This window comes from Neofelis nebulosa, chromosome 6 (assembly GCF_028018385.1).
Source record: "Neofelis nebulosa isolate mNeoNeb1 chromosome 6, mNeoNeb1.pri, whole genome shotgun sequence".
Classification (NCBI taxonomy): domain Eukaryota; kingdom Metazoa; phylum Chordata; class Mammalia; order Carnivora; family Felidae; genus Neofelis; species Neofelis nebulosa.
The window spans coordinates 61149965-61171671 of NC_080787.1; the positions used below are offsets into that span (position 1 = coordinate 61149965).

At 40.6% G+C, this 21707-nt stretch overlaps 1 protein-coding gene across 1 annotated transcript in view; it reads right to left on the reverse strand.

Moving 5' to 3' along the window:
* LOC131515417 (protein eyes shut homolog) overlaps positions 1-21707 on the reverse strand; it is a 779912-nt gene that overhangs the window by 67423 nt on the left and 690782 nt on the right. Inside the window, exons 15-17 of the mRNA XM_058736156.1 lie at positions 18655-18837; positions 2509-2675; positions 1536-1680 (exon numbers count right to left, since the gene is read on the reverse strand). Coding sequence (XP_058592139.1) covers positions 1536-1680; positions 2509-2675; positions 18655-18837 — 495 coding nt within the window. The remainder of the gene's footprint in view (positions 1-1535; positions 1681-2508; positions 2676-18654; positions 18838-21707) is intronic.

Sequence of the window (21707 nt, forward strand, 5' to 3'; positions counted from 1 at the left end):
TGAGGACCCCCTCCCACACACACACACACAGGTTCTCCACTTCACTGAGCGGAAGATGTGCTTCTTCACATTTACCCATCCCTTTTCTTGAATATAGTACTTGTAAAAACTGATTGATTTATTATGCCTTTGCAATCCTTTTCAGATTATCTCCTGCTGTGGAAGAACTGTTGAGTTATTATTTGGAGCACAGTGCCTTAATGTGCTTTAAACTCTTCTATAAGACACTCTTTGGAGAATCAGCATTGATTGCATATTCAAAGAAAACGTTTCTTGGAGAGCCTTGGCAGAATGAACTAATTTTATTGGAATATGATGCTGGATTGGCTGTGTTGCCTTCCTATGTCTCACACACATGGCCTCCTGCATCCGTGTTTAGGCGGAAGTCCATGAAGCTGGGGAGAAGGATGCTGCCAGGCAGGCAGAGAACCCAAGTGCCTGAAGTGGTTTTTGATGGCAGCTCCTGTCCTGCAGAGATGTGCATCACATCCTGGTCCCTATACCTTGACTTCTGATGGAGAGTAGGCTGGTCATGGGTGGGTGGCTGAGAACACTATAACAAAGAGTTCCTTGAGCAAATATCCGGAGACTAGGATACATCAAAAAGCTTATTTTCACCAAATGCTCTATTACAACAATTCAAAGCATGTCTTTATCTTATAACTCTACTATGAATCAGCTTTGTACGAGAAGGTCTGAGTTTACTTCCCTTTCTGAACACAGGGAGACAGACTGAGGCAATATGATTATTTGCACAAGCATAATGTTCCCCCTTAATCCTCTTGACTTGTGGTGGCCTCTGTGGTATGGATCAGTTAGCTGTAGTCTGTCTCTCATCTTTGCATCAAGTACATTACAAATTTAGTTGGAGTTTCGATTTTTACTGTGACTCCATGAGATTTACCCTGCTTGTCCTATATTAAAAAGCACCCTAGGGGCACCTGGCTGTTTCAGTCCATTAAGCAACTGACTTCTGCTCAGGTCATGATCTCATGGTTCAGAAGTTTGAGCCCTGTGTCGGGCTCTGCACTGACAGCTCACAGCCTGGAGCCTGTCTGGGATGCTCTCTCTCTCTCCCTCTGTCCCTCCCCCACTTGCTCTCTCTCTCTCTCTCAATAAATAAATAAACTTAAAAAAATCACCCTATACAAAAAAATCAGCCATACCCCTACCCCCCTCCCCCAGAGCATGGTCTACTTTTCATTTTTTCCCCCACAGAATTTATCACCTTATACTACTATATAATTTACTTATCATTTTTAGTGTTTATTGCCTTTTCCCAACTGGAATGTAAACTCACGAGTGCAAGAACCTTTGTTTTGTTCATTGAAACATACTAAACACATAGTATGTAGGTAGTAAGCAACTAATAAACAATGTCCGAATGCTTTCCCTTAAAATCAAACTTTGATCAAGTCTGATTCAAAAGCAACCCATATTTCTGGTTTTGGAACTAGATGTATACTTGTTAAAGTTTTTTGTTGTCTCCAAATTTGAAACTGGCAGGTGTAGTGTAAAAACAATCCAAGACTTACCTTGAAAGCCATTTTTAAAATCGGCTCCATGGGGTAAGAGATCTGGTGTGTATTCACTGTAGCCACCTACATAAAACTGACTGACGACATTGAGACCAACCAGTCTTCCTGGGGAGATGATGGACTTATTTTTATGATCATCTACCTTCAAAAGGAAAAGAATTCAAAACCTATTAAGAAAAGGAATTAATTCCTCTGGGTGAACTGGTAAGCTACTGTTTTGTTATTTTCCATTAACTCGGCATGAAAAATTCACAATACCTGAATTTTGAAAAAATAAAAAACACCTCACCACTGTATTCTTTGCTTCTCTGCTGGTGTCTGTTACCATGGATATATTAATACAGCAGTCATGGTTTTGCATTTCAATCAAAATCACAGTTCTCCAAAGATTAGGAACTAGCATCCCACTGGTCTTCCTCCATCTAGCCTTGCCCCCCTCCCCTTCCATTCTCCATACAACCACCAGAGTCAGTTGTCAAAAAAAGTCGACTGTGGTACCCAAACCCCTTCTTCAATTTCTCAGTAGCTCCCCATAGCTCTTGATAAAAATCTAAACTTCTTAGCGTGACATCTAAGTCCTTTTATAATATATATCTGGTCTACACTAACCACCTCTTTTGCTCCTCCCTACCTGAAAACCACAATGAACTACTGGCATTCTTCAAGCCCACACTGGGCACTGTTGTTTTTCTGGACCCCTATTTACTTGCAGTTATACTCAAGCATCACCTTTTTGGGGGGAGCATTTCCTGAGCCCTCTCTCACCTTATTTATGTTAGTCATCCCTCTTTCTAATCCCCACACCACTTAGTTGCAAGCATGCCTCTACTGCTCAGCTGTATGCACAGGTCTGTGAACTGCAAGGGAGAAGCAGCATGGACCTGTTCCCCTCTCATCTCCACTGCACAGATCCAACGATATATATAGTGCGGGGCAAGTCTCTGGGACAGATGAAGGGATGACGTTTTACCTTCAGCCAGCCCATCTGGAAGAACCTCCCCAGACGGACTGTGTGGATGCCAAAGCTCAGATCGAGGGGATCACTGCTGATACTTGCTGTGCCCGCTCCCAGGTTGTAGGTGTAAACCACACTGCCCTCACGCAGACCCACGGCCAGGAAGTCATCGCTGTCCAACCCTGGGATGAGAAGATGTGTGGGGCATACTCACTGAGAGGAAATTCAGGAGTCTAGTAACCTTTGCTTTATTGTCTAGTTCTGAGGTACAGACAGCATACAGAAGTTATAACAGACATCTAGCCTCTCAAGGGCACTCTGGTATGTGTGCGTCTGGATATTGTTATTCACACCCCCAGAAACTGTCTGAACGCTACGAGTTTTTCTTTGAAGCCATGAGGGTTCTGGTCAACCCAGGGGAATGATCAATACATAAAAAGTTGGTATTAAAATCTCCTTTTTGTCTGAATGAAGTTCAGTGTGCACTTTACAATAAATAGAATTTACAATAGACTAGAACTGCTCTGATAGTTCAGAAGATTCAAAAGATTGAGATAACCTGATTTCAGCTTTGAAATTCTATGATTTGAAGAGAGTTTTGAAAATTTTATTTCCATAATTGCTCAGGATATGCTGTAATTGTTCTATTACAAAAGCTCCTGACCATTTTCCCCTATGACTATTTAGAGGTGGGATGTTTTTGTGTTCCCTTTTCTCATTCTCTCTCCATTAGTTCAGGACCTTCCATGGAAAACAGTGAAATGCAGGACCAGAACACTCAGAATACAGCTCATACAGACCCATGGGAAAAGGGGCAGGTGGTTGGGAGAGATCCAGCATCAGGCACTGGAGGAGGGTCATGGCAATTGTCTGGTGGCACTAGGAAGGTTGGAGATGGTTAACAGTGTAATTTCTGGCAGGTGAGCAGAACACCCATTGGTCAAGGCAGAGCTTCTTAAGGTAGGTGGAGGCAAGAGATCTGTCCACAGGAAGGAGGGACCCAAATATATCATCTAATTTCTGAAAGATGTGTTTGTGAACCTTATTACTGAGGTTTGCAGGTGGGAAACTGAGGCAGGGATTTCTGCTTGCAGGAAGAACCTAAGGCCTGATAGAAGTAAGAGGTTTAATCATGGGGCAAAAAGCAGAAGCGAGTCCTTGAACATAGACGAATTTTGTTGTGAGTATTTACAATCTCCCCCTCCTACATTTGTAAGAGTCATAGGCTGTATGCTCCCTTGGTTTCTGTTTTTAGGCTAAGCAAGGTAAAGGAGACAAAGATCTGCAGGGGTGTGGGTTTCCAGATAGCCTAGGGAGACAGGTTTCCTAAGGCACTGGAAAGTGGAAGACAGACATATTATTTAGAGGTACTTGAACTCTACCTGTGCTTTTCTAATGAGTCTGCCATGGGCCCTGAGCTGGGTTATTTTGGGGAGCTCCTTAGGTGAGTATAATATTGCAGCCAGGGTTGAGAGTCACTGTGTTAAGTGCCATATCATTGCCTAAACATGCTGGGAACTCAGCAAATCTCATTTTCCCTCTCTCAGGTGACTTCTTCCCACCTGCAATGTTGCACTGGGTTAGCTGGGTTATAGATTTAAAATAGGAAGAAGTCCCAGGAGAAAACAGATTCAGGAAGGCAGTAAGGCAGAAATTGGAGAAAAACCACAATTAGAGATTGGAGAAATCTTTCAGGCAGCAGTTGGACTTTAGAAGACACAGGGAAAGAAGGCTGAAGACAGAATTGTAAGAGACTTTTCTGTGGGCTGTGAATAGGGATCTTTCTGAGGCATTCTAGTGGGCATCTGAATTGTCTTTTCAATTGTTCAGATTTTTGGGCGGGAGACGGTATTTTGCCAATGGAACTGGTGGTAGGAGTGTAATTTATTTGAGCCATATCCTTCTCTTTTTTTCTGTCTTGTTGCCATTCTTCTTCCTCGAGTCATGGAAAGCCTCTATCATGCCAGGTACAACATGACCCTCCAGGTCCTCACAGCCTGGCTGGGAGGAGATGGGAAAATTCTCTCCTGTGCCATGGAGATCAGAGGAGGAGCAGCATGGGGGCAGCCATTATGCGAACAGCCATGTCCCAGGGAATACAAGTAGGGATGCACCAACAGGTAGGAAGAAGTGTAGCCAGGGAGCTAATCAAACTGTCAAGCAGATGATAGCATCTTATTTACATACGATGGGGCCATCAGGGTTGTTTTCCTTTTCTCTGACACATCTTCCCCTTTGGACCTTTCCTCAATTGTAATCCCTAATGGTGGGTAATGTGTAGGTAAGAGAAAGGAAAGCAGCTAACTACCATTGTTGGTGCCTGGAAGGTGAACGTTATTTCAGGGAGTTGGAAGTGCTCTAGGGTGATTTTTTGCAAACCTGGAAGTCCATCACAATCACTCAAGGAGCTCATCAGAAATAGATTCTAGGGATGTCTGGGTGGCTCAGTCGGTTAAGTGTTTGACTTTTGATTTAGGCTCAGGTCATGATCTCTTGGTTTGTGGGTTTGAGCCTTGCGTTGGGCTCCCTCTCTCTCTGCCCCTCTCCTGCTCATGCTCTCTCTCTCTCAACATAAATAAATAAACTTAAAAAAAAACCCCAGAAATAGAGTCTAGACTTACCTTATGCCCCTGTGTGAGAATCTTTGGTGCTAGGTCCTGGAAGTGTGTGTGTGTGAATGTATATATGTGTGTGTGTGTGTGTGTGTGTGTGTGTGTGTGTGTGTGTGTATTTTTAACAGCCTTTCCATCTGTTTATGAAGCCTGACTAATATTAATAACTCTAGGAGGGCCAAGTCACACGACCCATCTGTCACATTGGGCTTTGTGTTCAGAAGGGCCTCATGTTTGTTTTAATGCTCTGTTGTCACTTTTTGAAAATCTTTGAGCTGAAGGTTAGGTCCATGTGACAACAAAGCATGAGTGGAAACAGAGGCATTACATACATGCAAATGCATGTTTGTTGTTTCTTGACACCCCATTCACATGTAGTGTTTGTAAACAGAATCCCCCCAATACTGGGAGTTCAGTGAGACTCAAAATGAGTACAAGGTAAGTGTTTTGCTTCTAAAGACTGAGTAGGGATGCTGCCGACCCACCAAGAGATTATGCACACAGCCTGAACCACAACTTGCTTCCAGCATGGAAAGGCAATGGTGATCTCAGAAACTTGAAAGACCAAGGAGCTTAGCCTTCCTTTCTTACTTTCATTACTTCTCTGCATTGGCTAATCACTTACACTGAAAATGGTGACATCAAAGGAATGGGAGAGAGAGGGAAGCCCATAGATACCTTTCTTTTCAGTCTTTCCTCACACACCAGGAGGCTGAGGGGAAAGAGTGTGGACAGAATGTGGGTGTATCAAGAAGTGAAATAAAGACAATTGACTTAATTTTGTGCAGCTTCTCTAGAGTTCTGGCAAGAAAGAAATACACATGCAGGCATAAGCTCTAAAATACCAACTGCATAATTTTGGTGATTCTGCATATGAGTTATATGGTTTTATATTTGCATTTTAAACTGACATAAATAGCAACTAAAAGACACCATAAAGGTTGAGAGACCACTGAGGTAAAGAAGTGCTTTCATTACCTTTTTTTTAAGTTTATTTATTTTGAGAGAGAGAGAGAGAGAGAGAGAGAGAGAGAGAGAGAGAGAGAGAGGTTGGGGCAGAGAGGAAGAGAGAATCTCAAGCACGTAATAGTGCAGAGCATGATGTGGGACTGGAACTCACAAACTGTGAGATCAGGACCTGAGCTGAAATCAAGAATTGGACGCTCAACTAAGCCACCTAGGTACCCCTCTCATTACCTTTTAATGGCATTTTTTCTTTGCTTTTTCAACAAGGGACCCTGAATTTTCATTCTCCAATGGGCCCCACAAATTACACAGCCTTGCCTGAGGGGGCCTTTTGTTGCCTTCATAAAACAAACTGGGAAAGAAGAGAAATGAAAACAAGATTGACCGTGCATCTGAGGCTGCTGGGAGGCTTTTTTAGGTAGATGAGACGTTGAGACTTGTGGGGGCAGATCCGCCTTGGGGTTTGTGGGGTGATGCTGATGCACACGTGGATCCTTAAAGGTCACATAGCTGCTAAGTGGTGCTCTTAACCATTGTCCGCGTAGCAGAGAAAGAGAAGAATGTGTCTAGTTGGAGCTGTGCCCATCACCAACCCTTCCTGAATGTTCCTCTCTGAGGAATAAAAGGAATAATAATATCTCTTAGGAGTTTTCTAAGGATTCAGTGATATTTAATGTGTAGGTATCAGCACAGTGCCAACCTAGCACATAGTAACTTCTCAACAGATTCAGGTTTTTTTTCTTTTCCCCTTGACTATTTCCTGATCTTAGCTTTGTGTATCCCATTTTCTTCCGCTGCTTCATTAATACAAAGCCTGGGAAGCAGGACTCCTGCTCCCTGGTCCGTGACCCCAAAGGGAAAACAGTAGAATTTTTCTTTTTTCTTCTTCCTAAAGCTATAGCCCTGATTGCCTCAGTCCATTACTCTGATCTAATTACAATTTTTTGGAGGGTCAACAATGGAGGTGAAGTGAAGTGACCTAAAGGTATGGTTTGTTAGCGTCCATTTATATGTCTCATGTCACTTTCCTGTAACTTAGTGAAGTGAAAATTTCTTGCCTTCAAGCACATAATAATATAAACAATGACATATTTCAAACAACCACCACTAATTGCATCCTCAAATTTAAGTGTTCCTTTATGGCATTATTCTCTGAGTAGCTTTGAAGAATATATGGGCAATTTCTATTTTTACATTTGCCAATTCACCAAGTTACAGATGATATTTGTCATTGATACTATTAGATAGAGATTTTTAGTGATTGACACAGTGAGTTTCTTCATGAAAAGAATTGGAACTGAGCTCACTTGGCATGCACAGCACAAAGCCAGTGAATCTTAATGAAACCAGGCTTAGGAAGAAGATTTTCAGACAAAGCAAGGGATATTTGTTGGATATTACTCAGGAGCTGGTGCTAAGAAGGAAGGATTTAGCGAGATTATGTTTTGCAAGTGATAAAGGGGAGGAAGGAAACAAGAGGAGAAGACTTTGGATGAATAGTAGTTAAGAATAACAAGATCTAGGAAGTGAATAAAAATCCTTTTAGAACGTACAGGAAAAAAAAAAAAACAAAACCCAAACCAAACAAACGTGGTCTCTCATTGGCTAGAAAGAAGAGTCACAACTCAATTCCACAAATATTGTTAAGCAGAGGGCTTTGAAGTGGGTATATTGTGGTGAGCCATATTAAGCGTTATAACAACTCATAGTATTGCTTATAAGAAATGTCATGGGGGAAGAAGATGAGACACTGGTCAGAAAAGCATCCAGCCTCATAATGGACAGAGAATAGTGACTTAGCAACAGAAGCAAGGACTTAGTCTAAGTGAAGAGAGGGATGGTAGCCCGGGTAACAATGATGAAAAATGGAAACAAAGGAATGCTTGTGCACTGTTGGTGGGATATAAATTGGTGCAACCACTGTGAAAAACAGTGTGGAGTTTCCTCAAAAAATTAAAAATAGAAATACCATAAAACCTAGTAATTCCACTAGTGGGTATTTATCCAAAGAAAATGAAAACACTAATTTGAAAAGATACATACACCCCAGGTTTACTGAATCACTATTTACAATAGTCAAGATATGGAGGTGTCCGTTGATATATACATCAGGGGAGTAAGTGGGGAGTAAATGGGGAGATGGGAAAGATGGGTGAAGGGGAGTGGGAGGTACAGGCTTGCGGTTATGGGATGAATAAGTCATCAGGATGTAAGGTACAGTGTAGGGAATATAGTCAATGGTTTTGTAATAGCGTTGTATGGTGACAGATGGGATCTACACTTGTGGACGTACCATAACGTATGAATCCTATGAATTGTATGAGTCACTATGTTGCACATCTGAAACTAATGTACATTGTGTATCCAATATACTTCAATTAAAAAAAAGATGGAAACAAGGTGAAGGATGCTGCCATGGATATTCTGGAAGGAAAGATCAAAGAGGTTGAATTTTACTGGATTTGTCTGTTTGTAGCTTGTTTTTAAACCTAAAGGTTTTACTATTTATATCAGCAGTTCTCCAACATGGCTGGAGCATACCAGTACAGCCTCTGATTAACTGGAAAATATGGGCAGGAAGGGGAAATTTATTATATAGGAGAAAGGAAGGGGGTATCAAATGTTTCAGATAGTAAGCTCAGGAGAAATACAGGTCACTTTAATCTGAAGGAAAAAGAGAGGGACAAAAACAGAGAGAAAATAGGCAGAACTTTGTAGCACTCCTACACACCATATGGTAATTGTAATGGAATTTTAATGAGAAAAAACATGCAGATTAAGTAACAGTAACAGTTATTAGAGTTGGGCTAATCAACTTCACCTTGAAGGAAGATCTGAAGAAGAGTAGCTAGTGGTTGGAACTATTGATTCACCAACAAAGTCCTTAAAAGGAGGAATAAGACTCATGTATAAAAGAACCAACTGAAGCCTATGCATTGGAGAAAATTCCTGGGAGCACCTGTCCTGCTGTTTCTTCTGCTGATTCTGGTCAGTCACTGTCTGTTGTAAATCATAGATCTGCACGAGCATGTGCTCTCACTTGGTCTGCTTAGAAGGATACCCCAGAAATTAGACCCTGGGAAAAGGCAGAAGCTCACTCTCAGGTGCCCTGGTGAAGGTTTAGCACCGTGGGAGGGTTGTTCCTCAGATTCTTGGGCTGTTCCTTGGTTCTTCTGAGGGCGCATATTGGGAGTCTAAGACATTTATAGAGACAGTGCTGTAAAATCCCTGCATATTTTGGTGCTCACCAGTTAACCTAAAGGTTACCATTGAGACTTTTAAGGTCACAGAAGGATGAGAATTCTTGTTCAGATGTCAAACAATCTTTTAATTCCAACAGAATAAAAACTTTCTGAAGTATTTCACTTATGATGAAATTTTGATTTATTATTAGAGAAAAGAGTGATTGCGATTTGTTCTTTCTTCAAACTATTCTTCCAATATGGTGAAGTATTATCATGTACTAAATCTAATGGTAATGTACTTGGAACCCACAGAAGTAAGAAGTGCCCCAGGTGTCACAAGGGCAGGAGAGTTTAATCTTGGGCTCCTTGCTAATTGAACCTCTGGCTACTCATTTCCTCTTCTCTCTCTCTTTCGAAAAAATGGTGATGATAATACTAACACAGGATTGTCTCTAGTAATAACTTAAAGTTTTTTATAAGATCTTTGCAAATGGACTCAGAAATTCTAAGTGACAAGTGGATTTCTCCTCTCCCTTCTTCCTTTCCTGTCCTGAGTGAAAGAAGAGATGGGAGAGGAGCCACCAAGATGATTGTTTCCTTCTGTTCTAGTGAACCCTGCTTGGTGAACAGTTCCTGATTCCTGTGGGAGTGCCCTCTGAGAAGCCAGACCTTCAGTACAGATGCTTTGTGAGCATATTTGACTATTATTCCAGGGCCTGTAAAGCTTTTAGATTTCTGAAAGAAGGTAGCTGCTTTTTAATCAAATATTCTTGACATTGGTGCACAATGGTGCTGACACAGAGACCCCAAGATAAACTTAACAAAGCTTCGGTGGACTGTTCACATGGTCATGAGCATGTATCTTCAGGTTTCAGAGAAGCTAAATTAGATATGAATGAAGAGTCAGATTGGGTAGGATTGATTTTAGGAAAAAAAAATGGAAGAAGCTTATGAAATTAGAATTGAAGCTAACGTGATGCAAAGCAAAAAATATATCTAGGCTGGTATGTGAGAAATAAGACTCAAAAGAATGAAAATGTCACCTACTGGAACAATTCACATTGAGTAGTGGAAGATTCTAGACCTTCAAGCCATTTTTACTCCATATTCAGTGACAGTGTCTGCTTTAGTGAGTGCTAAACTACAATTAGGATGTGACTGGAACACACATTCTCGGTTATCTTAAGATCGGTATGGTACAGCTTTATGGTGGCAAACTCTTAGCTTCCTGTTCTGTTGATATGACCATTAAAGTAAGGATATTCTAGCACTTTGAAAGCATCAGAACCATGCTTTCTGATAGCCATGTCCACGATGCTTCTTTGTTAGCCATTGTGTACAATGGAGCCCACGTAGTTTCTACTTTAGGGGATTAGATGATTAAAATGTGGGCAATGTAAACTGGCTACTCTTTGTGGCCAAATCAGGATGCTGTCCTGGCTTCCAGCTGTGCTGGTGAACAGACAGTGAGGTCAGGATGATAGTAACAACAAATGCAACGCTGTGCTCAGAGTACATGAAAATGTGATAAAATGCATATCCTGAAGCTACATATGGCACATATTTTTCTGTGTTTTGAATAAAAAGACCTGAGACTAGAAAAAGTGGGAAGTCTGGATCTCTCTTGCTGTTTGCTGTCAGAGATGAGAACATGAAAATAAAGGATGTAAACACCAGTTTGTGGGTAGACTTGAATTTCCATAAGGTGTTTGCTTCTTGGAAGTGTAGAACAAACAGTGAAGATGTGGGCTTATAGGTGACTGATTTGCACTTGGCCCCTCCTCTTTTTTTGCCCTCTGGATGTTCTTCTATGGTATCAAGGTTACCTCCATTGAACTATGCTTAAACAAACATTCCTTTCCATTATGTATATACATATATATACACATATATATAAAGGGGGGATTTACAAGGATCCACATATTTTTGTCATTTTCAATGCCGTTTAAGCACTGGTCAAATGTGACAATTTTCATGTATTTCTCAGTCAGTAAAGGGAATTAGTTTAATGTGTTTTTTTGGACAGTCTCAAGAACTCAAATTATGTAATAACCTAGACAATGTTGACATTATGGTCCAGGATATTTAATTTCATAAAAGCTAAGATTTGATAGTTTGAGGTTGTCAGGAGGAAATTCTCACAATTCCTAGTCACTATGATGTGATTACAGAGGAAAATAATGAACATTTTGCTATAGTAAAAAATATCGGAGATGAGCATACACTGTCAGTTGTGTTACAAGATGCCTCAGTACTATGGTGTTGGGAGATGTGTAACATTAAGGAATTGGCTACAACCTGCTCTCTCATTCATCAGGCATCTTCCTTTGGCCCGATCTGAATCAAGGCTCTATAAAAAACAGGCTGAGCTGATTAGATTTTGTGACACTCCCCCTTTCATTTTTCTTTTTCTCTCCCGTAGATGACATTCATTTCATTTTTCCCCCCAGAAAAACATCAAGCAATATTTATGTGCTCTTGTTTCTGTTACAGTTAATAACCAAGGGCTTGAAGTAAATAAGAAATTAGTTGGCATGAAATATAAGGTAACCTTTCATAGTTAATTACTGCAGCATAGAAGACCTACATGCCAGGGACTGACATAAAGCTATGCACACAAAGCACTTAGGTACGTAGATCAAATATCCAGGGAGTTAAATATTTGTGTTCTGAAAAATTCTACCACTGTATTATACCTTTGAAATATAGGCTAATGTTAAGATTTTACCTTGCATTTCAAGGAGGTGAAGAGAGATAGGTGGGCCCCTTCCACCCTTTATTTAGGTCCTACCTTCTTCACTACAATCCACATCAATCTTGATATACAGTATTACAAACTGACCAGGATAGACTCTGTCTTCAGAGAGTCTTTCAGTTAGTGGGAGAATCAATAAGCACGTAATTATTGATTTCTCACACAGTACAATCATGTGAATGATACAGTTGAGGATTCAAAAGATATTAAAGACATGGATTGTCCAAAAGGAATTTAAGATTAATCTTGCTGATGGACAAGATTAAGATTATGAAATTGCCACTATTCTAATGTTTTTGATTTATGAATATGGTAGCTTCATATGATTTGGAGTAGTGATTATGAATGGCAAGGCATAATTATCATGGGATATAAACTACAAATTCTATATAGGCTCTGTGTGGATAGGCTATAAGGAGACCCAAATTCATCAGAGGATGTTGCACAGTATTGGAAAAGGTAGAGAGAACTGTGCTGGGCATTCCAGGCAAAGGAAGCTGTGAAGGTAGGGTGAGAGGGGGTGATGGACCTCAGATGGAAGAAACTGGCCGCTTACATAGAGTGCTGAGCTGGGGACTAGCTCGGCTCAGGCTGGGAGAGAACAGACCTAGGGATGCCAGCCAGTGGGGCTGCTCCAGCACTATTTGTAGGGGACTGGTTGAAATGGAAGGTACAGGGGTGCCTGGGTGGCTTAAACAGTTAAGCCTCCGACTTTGACTCAGGTCATGATCTCACGGTTCGTGGGTTTGAGCCCTGTATTGGGCTCTGTGCTGACAGCTCAGAGCCTGGAGGCTGCTTCAGATTCTGTGTTTCCCTCTCTCTCTGCCCCTCCCCACTCATGCTCACTCTCTCTCTCTCTCTCTCTCTGTGTCTCTCTGTCTCTGTCTCTCTCTCTCTCAAAAATAAACATTAAAGGGGCACCTGGGTGGCTTGGTCGGTTAAGCGTCCGACTTTGGCTCAGGTCACGATCTCGCGGTCGGTGGGTTCACGCCCCGCGTCGGGCTCTGTGCTGACAGCTCAGAGCCTGGAGCCTGTTTCAGATTCTGTGTCTCCCTCTCTCTGTGACTCTCCCCCGTTCATGCTCTGTCTCTCTCTGTCTCAAAAATAAATAAACGTTGAAAAAAAAATAAATAAACATTAAAAAAAAGAAAGAAATGGAAGGCACAGAATAAGAAACACACCAATGGGAACAGATTTTCTGACTGGTCTACTTGGACCAGAGTTCTACTTTCTAAATTCCATCTTTTGTATCAGTTATGTACCTCTCTTCATTCAGTGATGGCTGTTTTTCAGACTCTGTGATGGATGCTGTGTATACCAGACATGGTTTCTTAACTCTGACTTAGTATTGTTGGTTAACAAATTTTAAGTATGTCTGTTGTGACTCCCTAAATCGATTATAAGTTTTGGTGTAACAGGGACCATGGATTTTTGCATTTATTCTTTCAAAAACTGTAATGAGTGTCTGTATGTGACAGCCACCCTTGGTATAAAAAAGAGAAGCCACTGTTCTGGTTCCCAAAGAGATTCAGACAGTTAAAATAAGATAGGATAATCGTTACCAGCAAACTGCAGTGACATCAATTCTTAAATTTTCCTGGAAGGGTTAAAGACTTCAAAGAAGAGTGATCTTTTGAGCTGAGGCTTAAAGGATAGAAGTGTTTTGGAAGCATGAAAATGAAGTGTGGACGGCCCAGGAAGGTGGAACGGCCTGGTCAAAAGCTCACACATGGAGGACACAATGACATGATGTAGAATGTACACATGTACCTACTACTGCTAGGTGCAGGGTGGAATGAGAGAAAATGAGATTGTGCAAATAGGCAGGGGCTGGATAAACGTCTGTACATATTATGCAAAGGATCTTAGCTGGGACATTGTGAAGAAGCATGGTGATTGAGCAAGATCAGTTTGGATCTGAATGTTAGAACAATCCCCAGTAGCAGGCGGGGAACAGAGAGTAAGGAGGCTGGGCATGACTGGGCAAGGAGACTGGGAAGAAGGTTATTGCTGTTGCAATAGTCTGTGATAGACTAAGCACAATGAGGAAAAGAAAGAATAAAGAAGGAGAGAATAAAAAAGCAGCAAATGGGAGGTAAAATGGACAGACTTTGGTGTTTGATTGAACAGGGGAGACAAAATGTAGAGAAGACAAGGACCTTTCCTGTCTTATTACTAAGTGTATCTCCAGCACCTAGAAGAATGCCTCATCTAGGCTCTCAGCAAATATTTGTCAAAATGAATTAAAGGGAGAAATCCAGATGGTTCCTGGGTTTCTAGTTGAAGCAGACTGTTTACTATGGCAGTTGCCAACTGAAGAGATACAGGAGGGGAAGACAATGTATTCACCTGTTGGCCACTGTGGGGCATGTTGGTGGTTTCCAGAAGAGCCAAACTATAAGACATACATTATAAGGGAGTGGGGGGTATGGAAGGAAGAAGAGCTAATAAGAGAAATGACAAATATGACTGCAGAAACATAGGGATAGAGTTAGGTTAGGTTAGAATCACAAGTTGAGTGAGGCATTTTCAAGCTGAAATGTTTGACAGGGTAACTTGTCCAGAGAATTCAATGAGAATGAAGTCTGGCAAAATCAGTGCTCAGCTTTGGAGAACTCAGGGAGGAATATCATCAGTGTTGGGAAATGAAGGTCCTTTGCCTTTTTGTGTGGATGTGTCAGAGATTACAGGTTGGTTTACATTTCCTTTATATAAACTCCGTAGCCCTGTGCATCTTTGAACCTGAGAAAGATAAAGGCAGCATACAAAATGGTGATTTTAGTAGTAACAACCAAAAAGCAGGTCAGAGATTGATGTTCCTAAATAAGAAAAATACCTAAATGTGGACATAATACTGTTAAAAACAATGACTTAGATCATAGTCTCTTAATACAGAATAGACAATTGCAAATAGTATTAATAGTAATCATAGTAATTGTTTTTTAAGTTTATTTGTTTATTTTTGAGAGAGAGAAAGCAAGCAGGGGAGGGGCAGAGACAGAAGGAGAGAGAGAATTCCAAGCAGGCTCTGTGCTGTCAGTGTAGAGCCCTACACGGGGCTCAATCTCATGAACTGTGATATCATGGCCTGAGCAAAACCAAGAGCCGGATGCTTAAACGACTGAGCCACCCAAGCACCCAATAATTATGTTTTAAAGTAATGTGTCTTTCTTTCTTTCTTTATTTTTTTTAAATTTTTTTTTTTCAACATTTTTTATTTATTTTTGGGACAGAGAGAGACAGAGCATGAACGGGGAGGGGCAGAGAGAGAGGGAGACACAGAATCGGAAACAGGCTCCAGGCTCCGAGCCATCAGCCCAGAGCCTGACGCGGGGCTCGAACTCACGGACCGCGAGATCGTGACCTGGCTGAAGTCGGACGCTTAACCGACTGCGCCACCCAGGCGCCCCAATGTGTCTTTCTTTAATTAATAACTTTATGCAACATAATGATAAATCATCCCAACATATGACATAATGAGCAATAATAACTTATCTTAGTCATTCTCCATATATGGTCTAATTTAGCTGGTCCCTACAGGTTTTGAGTAGTTGCTCTCAAATATTAGTTACATAAAAAGCACTTAATGTGCTTGATAAAATTCTATCTTTTGATTCAAGAGGGTTTGAGAATTAGTATTTTAACAAACACCCTCATGTGATTCTGACACAGGTGTGAAGAGGTCCTACTTAGAGAAACATGGCCTTAAAAAAGGCTCTTTAGTGCTACTTTCATTTTTTAAGCTGGTGTTCTTGCTCCCTCACGTGGTCCAGTGCGGAATTGCATATTTCAGAATCTCATTTTCACTTCTTAGAAGATAGAGCTCCACAATATATCTACCTATTATCTAGCCTTTATTTAGCCTTTCTATAAACCTAAAAATGCAAGCACAGAGTGAACATTCAGGTCCTTACATGTAAAGTAGATGACTAGAGAAGACCAAAAAAATGTCATATGAAAGCTTCCACAATTTACAAATGCTGTGGCCAAAACATTGCTTTGTCTGTTTTTTTTTGTTTGTTTTTGTTTTTGTTTTTGTTTTGAGAATTTTAAAGGAATCTCTGTAGAAGAGTACTGAAGAGTTACTTGGTGGGAGCATTTTCATGGACCCAGAGTTTATTCTTTACTTGGTTCTCCCTCTGCATCTTTCAGGATTTAGAAGATTTGTTTTTAAAATGAGACAGACCCAGGGTCTTCCCTGTTCATTTGAATTTTTCATCTGCCAGTATTTTTTGGGGGGGGAGGGAGGTGAGGAGGTGCCAATTAAGAGGATATAATTGATAAACATGTGATGAAGGATGTATGGAGTAAAGAGGGGTAAAAACTCCTTCTTATTTCCCTTTCTTCCTCCCTGCCTTCTAGCAGTCATTCAACAGATATTTATTAAAACCACCTGAGAGGCTTTATGGGTGATGTAGTGATAACGGGACACCATTTTTATGAACGAGAAGAGAAATTTAGTAAACCAAAGTTTGCAATAAAGGGTCTGTGCTCTAAATGTAGGGCAGGCTATCAATGCTCAGAGGCAGGGGAGATGGATGTAAGGGGTGGGAGAAGGGTAGCCATTGGGGAAATCCTAATGCAGAAGATGGCATCTGAACTGGAAACCCCCAAGAATGGTTACTTTTTAAAACCTTTGTGCAACTGTATTGTTGTCTTACATATCATACAATTATCTGTTTTTATGGTGGGTCTTCTATTCATTTATTCAATACTGCTCGTGTGTTAGCCAGTGTGCTAAGTGTGGGTATATGAAGTTTAGGATTGTCTTGTCTCTGTCCACATAGAGCTCCCATTCTAGTAGTGGAGACTGACAAAAATAAACTATATAAAAATAGATTAAAGAATTATAAATTAAGGCATCGACTTTGAAGAAAATACACAAGAAGCTGGGGTACAGGATAACTTGGGTGCAGTGTGATAATATCTGTTCTGAAGGTGGCTGGGGAAGGCCTCCCTGAGAAAATGGAAGCTGTCATGTTTACTGAGTCCAATTCTATTTTAAAAACTTTTCTTGTATCAACTATGTTAAGCCTCACAACTCCATTGGAGAATGTGCCATTGCTAAACCCATTTGAAAAGTGAAGAAACTGAGGCACAGAGACATTAAGTAACTTGACACATAATTTGTAAGTGGTGGAGACTGGATCCAAGTCTACACATCCAGGCCCCACAGGCTGCTCAGAGCCATCTCCTGTCAAGGCAGAGGAAAGAGCCTGCACAACATCTCTGAGACAGGCAAGCACTTGGTGGTTCAGGTTCTGGGAGAAGATCTGCAGGAGACGAGCAAAGAGACGGGGAGAGCTTGAGGTTGGAGACAGAGACAGGGGTCTGGTCCTACCCTCTGAGAACAGGGTAAGGAGGTCTAGACTGCATTTGAAGTACAGTGGAAAGTCACAGGTGGGTTTTAACCAAGGTTTTTAAAAAAGTAACTCTTGGTGCAACTTGGAGAATGGACTACAGGCAGGAGACGTGGTGGGGGGACTAGTTCGGAGGAGGTCATACAGTTTGGCACTAGAGGTGGAGAAGAGATTCAAACAGACTTTGGAGGTGAAATGAACAGCACTTCACATGATAGAGAGCCCCCGCTGCATCCTTCCCGAAGTGGCTGGAGGCGGACACACCACCCTTCACTTGGAGTGTGGGCTCTTTTCAGCCATGTGCTAACACAGAGCCCGATTTTCAGCATTAGAGATAGTCACTGAATGAACTGAAAACAACAGAATATGGGAGCACTTAAGTAGCTCATTGAGCATCCAACTTCGGCTCAGGTCATGATCTCAAGGGTTTGTGGGTTTGAGCCGCATGTTGGGCTCTCTGCTGTCAGTGTGGGGCCCACTTCAGATTCTCTGTCCCCCTCTCTCTGCCCCTTCCCTGTTCTCTCTCTCAAAAATAAACATTAGAAAAAAAAAAAGAACAGAATATGTTATTTACCCTAGCAAAATAGAAAAAATGGTTCAGAGAGAGGTCTTTTTCTGGTGTAGTATGTTGATTTCACAGATGAGAATACTGAACTCAGAGAAGGTAGGTGCTTAATTGCTTAACTAGTTAGCTGCTGACTTGGGAGTAAAATATATGCGCTTTTCCTTGATCCCACACATGTATAACTTATTTCTACTTGTTTCTACTTGAGACAGACAAATTTAACTTAGAAGTTGATTTCCCACCAATTCTAGGGCAATGGAGTACTTTATTACAGGCCGAGCACTTTCTTAATTATTTACTTCTTTAATTTGGAACGGTTTCCTTTGAGGGCAACCATACCCATTTTACAACACATGGTGAAATGATATTCTTGCTGGGAAATGCCCTTCTCTCCTTATGTATGGAAAAGGAAGACACAGGAAAGGACAAATCAATAAGCTCACCTCTCACGTGACTTACTCACCGTCTCTACCCTGATGTTTGCCTGTAGGAATTCTTGCCCTTGATTATAAGAAGTAGCCCTGGTGTGAACAGGGCTTCAGAAAGGGTCAGGGAACTTCAGAACACTGGACTACAAGGAACCTGCTCGAGGCAGAAAGCATGAGGAGGCTGCATTTAGGCAAATGTCTCCTTTATCCACAGCCAATGAGGGTATCCACGAAGAATTTTGTATTCTGAAAGGAGCTAAGCAAGTCCTAGAGGGTTCAATTAATCTTACCATGGCCCTTCTGTCCAGTGAAAAATATTAAGTTATTTTGCAGTGCTGAGTGATTATTTGCCAGCTGAAACTTCAAGTGGAATTCATAATCGAAGCCGATGTCTGGGATCCGTGAATAAGCCAGGAATGAAGTGTATCCAAAGGCATCTGTGCCACTGAACCTGGGCTGAGTAATATTAACAGCTGTGGAAAAACCCAAACCAAATAGTTAAAATAAACCTGCACATGTACTTGTAAAAGGAGGGCAATGTTTTGCTGATGCATCTGGCCGGATAGGCTGTTTACTATCACATTAATGAGACTTAAGTGCCCTTCAGAATTGAGCAACTAAGTGACTCAATGGGGAATTTCAAAACCAGAACAAAGAAAGTGCAGTGTTTTGAGATCCTGTATATAACCCTTTCCCTTGCATTGCCTTCCTACATAATGAAGAATTTACTTAAAAAGCAAAGCCCTATATTGTAGGGTAATTTTAGAAATAAGAAAGATCAGCAGCAGCCAAAGTATTTGCCAAGGTGCTTTGTAAATATGATTTGGCATTCAAACACTGGCTATGACTTAAACAGGAATTCACAGCTTGACACAAACTATGCTTTTCTAATCCTGCACTTCTGGAAGAGACAATGCCATACATCTGGGTGGGAAAGACAAGAGATGCGCAGGAAACAGATCAGTTTCCATCACCATATTGTTAATGACCAAAACTTTTCTTTAAGTAGAAATCTTTGTTTAAAAAAATATGTTTATTCTTACTCTGTTAAGATGCTTGTTACAAAATGAAAGCATAGACTTCAATAGGACTGAAACTGTAGGGAGATTTAGTAGAAACAGGAAATGGTTAAAAATGAAGTTCAAGAGCCAGTGTGGACAAAACAATTTAATTGAGAGGTACTGCTAACCAGCTAGGCTCTTTTCGTCCTGCCTCTAATCTTCTTGTCTCCAACTTTGCTCTTTTATTGCTGTTTTGTTTGTAAATAGTCCCAACTGGCTTTTATTTCCCCTCTCCGAGAGGACTATAGGAAACAGGAAGGGGCTTCTGATCCCGATCCCTGTCTGTTAGGGATGGTATTCCTGGATTAAAAGATGTTCCTAGGATTTATTTTTATTAGTTTGAGACAGCTTGATAGAGGGAAGAACTCCTTATTTTGATTACCTTATATTGCTCCTTTCTCAAGAGATATTGGCTCTCCCGGGAAGTTGTAAAACTAGAAGTTTTATAAGCCTTAAGAAATATCCTCACTCTGGTGATGCTTAAAACAAAAGAGCTTGTTATGTCTGGTTATAATTGTTTAAACAGCAAATAACTGTACTATCCTGAGGAAAGTGATCCTACTTATTGGAGGCTTTTATTTCTGTTTGCTTCATGTAACCATTCAAGTAGGGTAATGTGTGGAATCAGCCGAGTAAGATTTTGCTAAAATCTTATCAGTTTATTCCTTGGGATGCATGGTCTCTGATGTTATTTTTCCTCAAAAGTCACCAGAATCTGAAGCAAGAATTTGAGACATATCACATCTTATCTTTATTTTTTAGCTAATGAAGTAATATATAGTTTGTATTCCAGAGACATTAAAGCTGTTCCTATCCGGGATTTCCCTTGGGGTAGTATTGTACGTATAGTAGTTCAAGGAAATGAAATGTACTGGCATTGAAACAAGATAAAAAACTAACAGAGTTTTGATGTTGCCATTAAAAACAATAGAATTCAACTACACTTAATATTAAAATAGAGGAATTTTGTTTTTTTTAGGAAGGACTTTTTAAAAAAAAAACATTTCTTCTTGTTAACAATTTGCAACTAGGTCTACTTAAAGTTTTAATACATTTAGGTTAGATCAAGAGATGTACATCTCAGATGCACATCACTGTCAGATGCTGTGCTAGATGCTGGTAACACAAAGATAATAAAGCACGATCTCAAATCCCAAGGAACTAGTGTGTGGTCAATTAATTTATCCAAATGAACTGGATGGAAAGTGGAGTTGAAAGGTGATAAGAAGCAATTCACCTGGCAGATAAAAAGGAAAGATCATTTCAGGTCGAAAGAACAGCATGTTTCCAGGCGGGGAGGCCCAAACAGCATGTCATAGAGTATACAATTTTAGAATGAAGTATAAAAAGGAAAAGTAGAAGCGAATGTAATGAGATAGACAGGGGTCAAATTATGAAGGGCTTGATATTTTCTCTACAATCTTTAAGTGGTTGGGCTATGGTCAGAGTTGCCTTTTAGAAATGTCATCTAGTGATGCAATGTGAAGGTTGGATTAGATGGAGAGAGCTGGAGGACCAAACTTGGTTAAGAATGAAATTAGGGGCACGCCTGGGTGGCTCAGTCAGTTAAACGCCTGACTTCGGCTCAGGTCATTGTGGGTTCAAGCCCTGCATCAGGCTCTGTGGTAACAGCTCAGAGACTGGACCCTGCTTTGGATTCTGTGTCTCCCTCTCTCTCTCTCCGCTCCTCGTCCCCTGCTTATGCTCTGTCTTTCTCTTTCAAAAATAAATAAATGTTAACAAAAATTAAAAAAAAAAAGAATGAAATTAGGACTTTGATGACACCAAGAAATATAACAATGAGTTAAGCTTACACTGAGTTGTAGATGTGAGGAAATTTACAGGTCATTCAAAAAATAAGGGAATGTGTGATATTTATATGAACAGTGAATAGAAATGTGACACAATTTCATACAACTGAAAAGAAATGTGACACAATTTCAAATACTGAAAAGAAGTATAATGTATACTGAAGACAGAGGATAACCATGCCCACAGGAATGGATCTGTCACTTCCCCGGGCATTTCTTAGTCTAACACTACACTGTCAAATAATGTAGCAACTCACCACATGTGGCTGTTGTGCACCTGAGCTGTGGCTCAGCTGACTGAGATGGGCTTAGTATGGAGAAAAGAATGTGAAATATCTTATTAATAACATTTTATATGCATTAGATATTGGGTTAAATAAAATATATTATTAAAATGAATTTCACCTCTTTTTACTTTTAAAAATGTGGCTACTAAAAAACAAAATTATAGAGGCAGCATTCAACTGAATA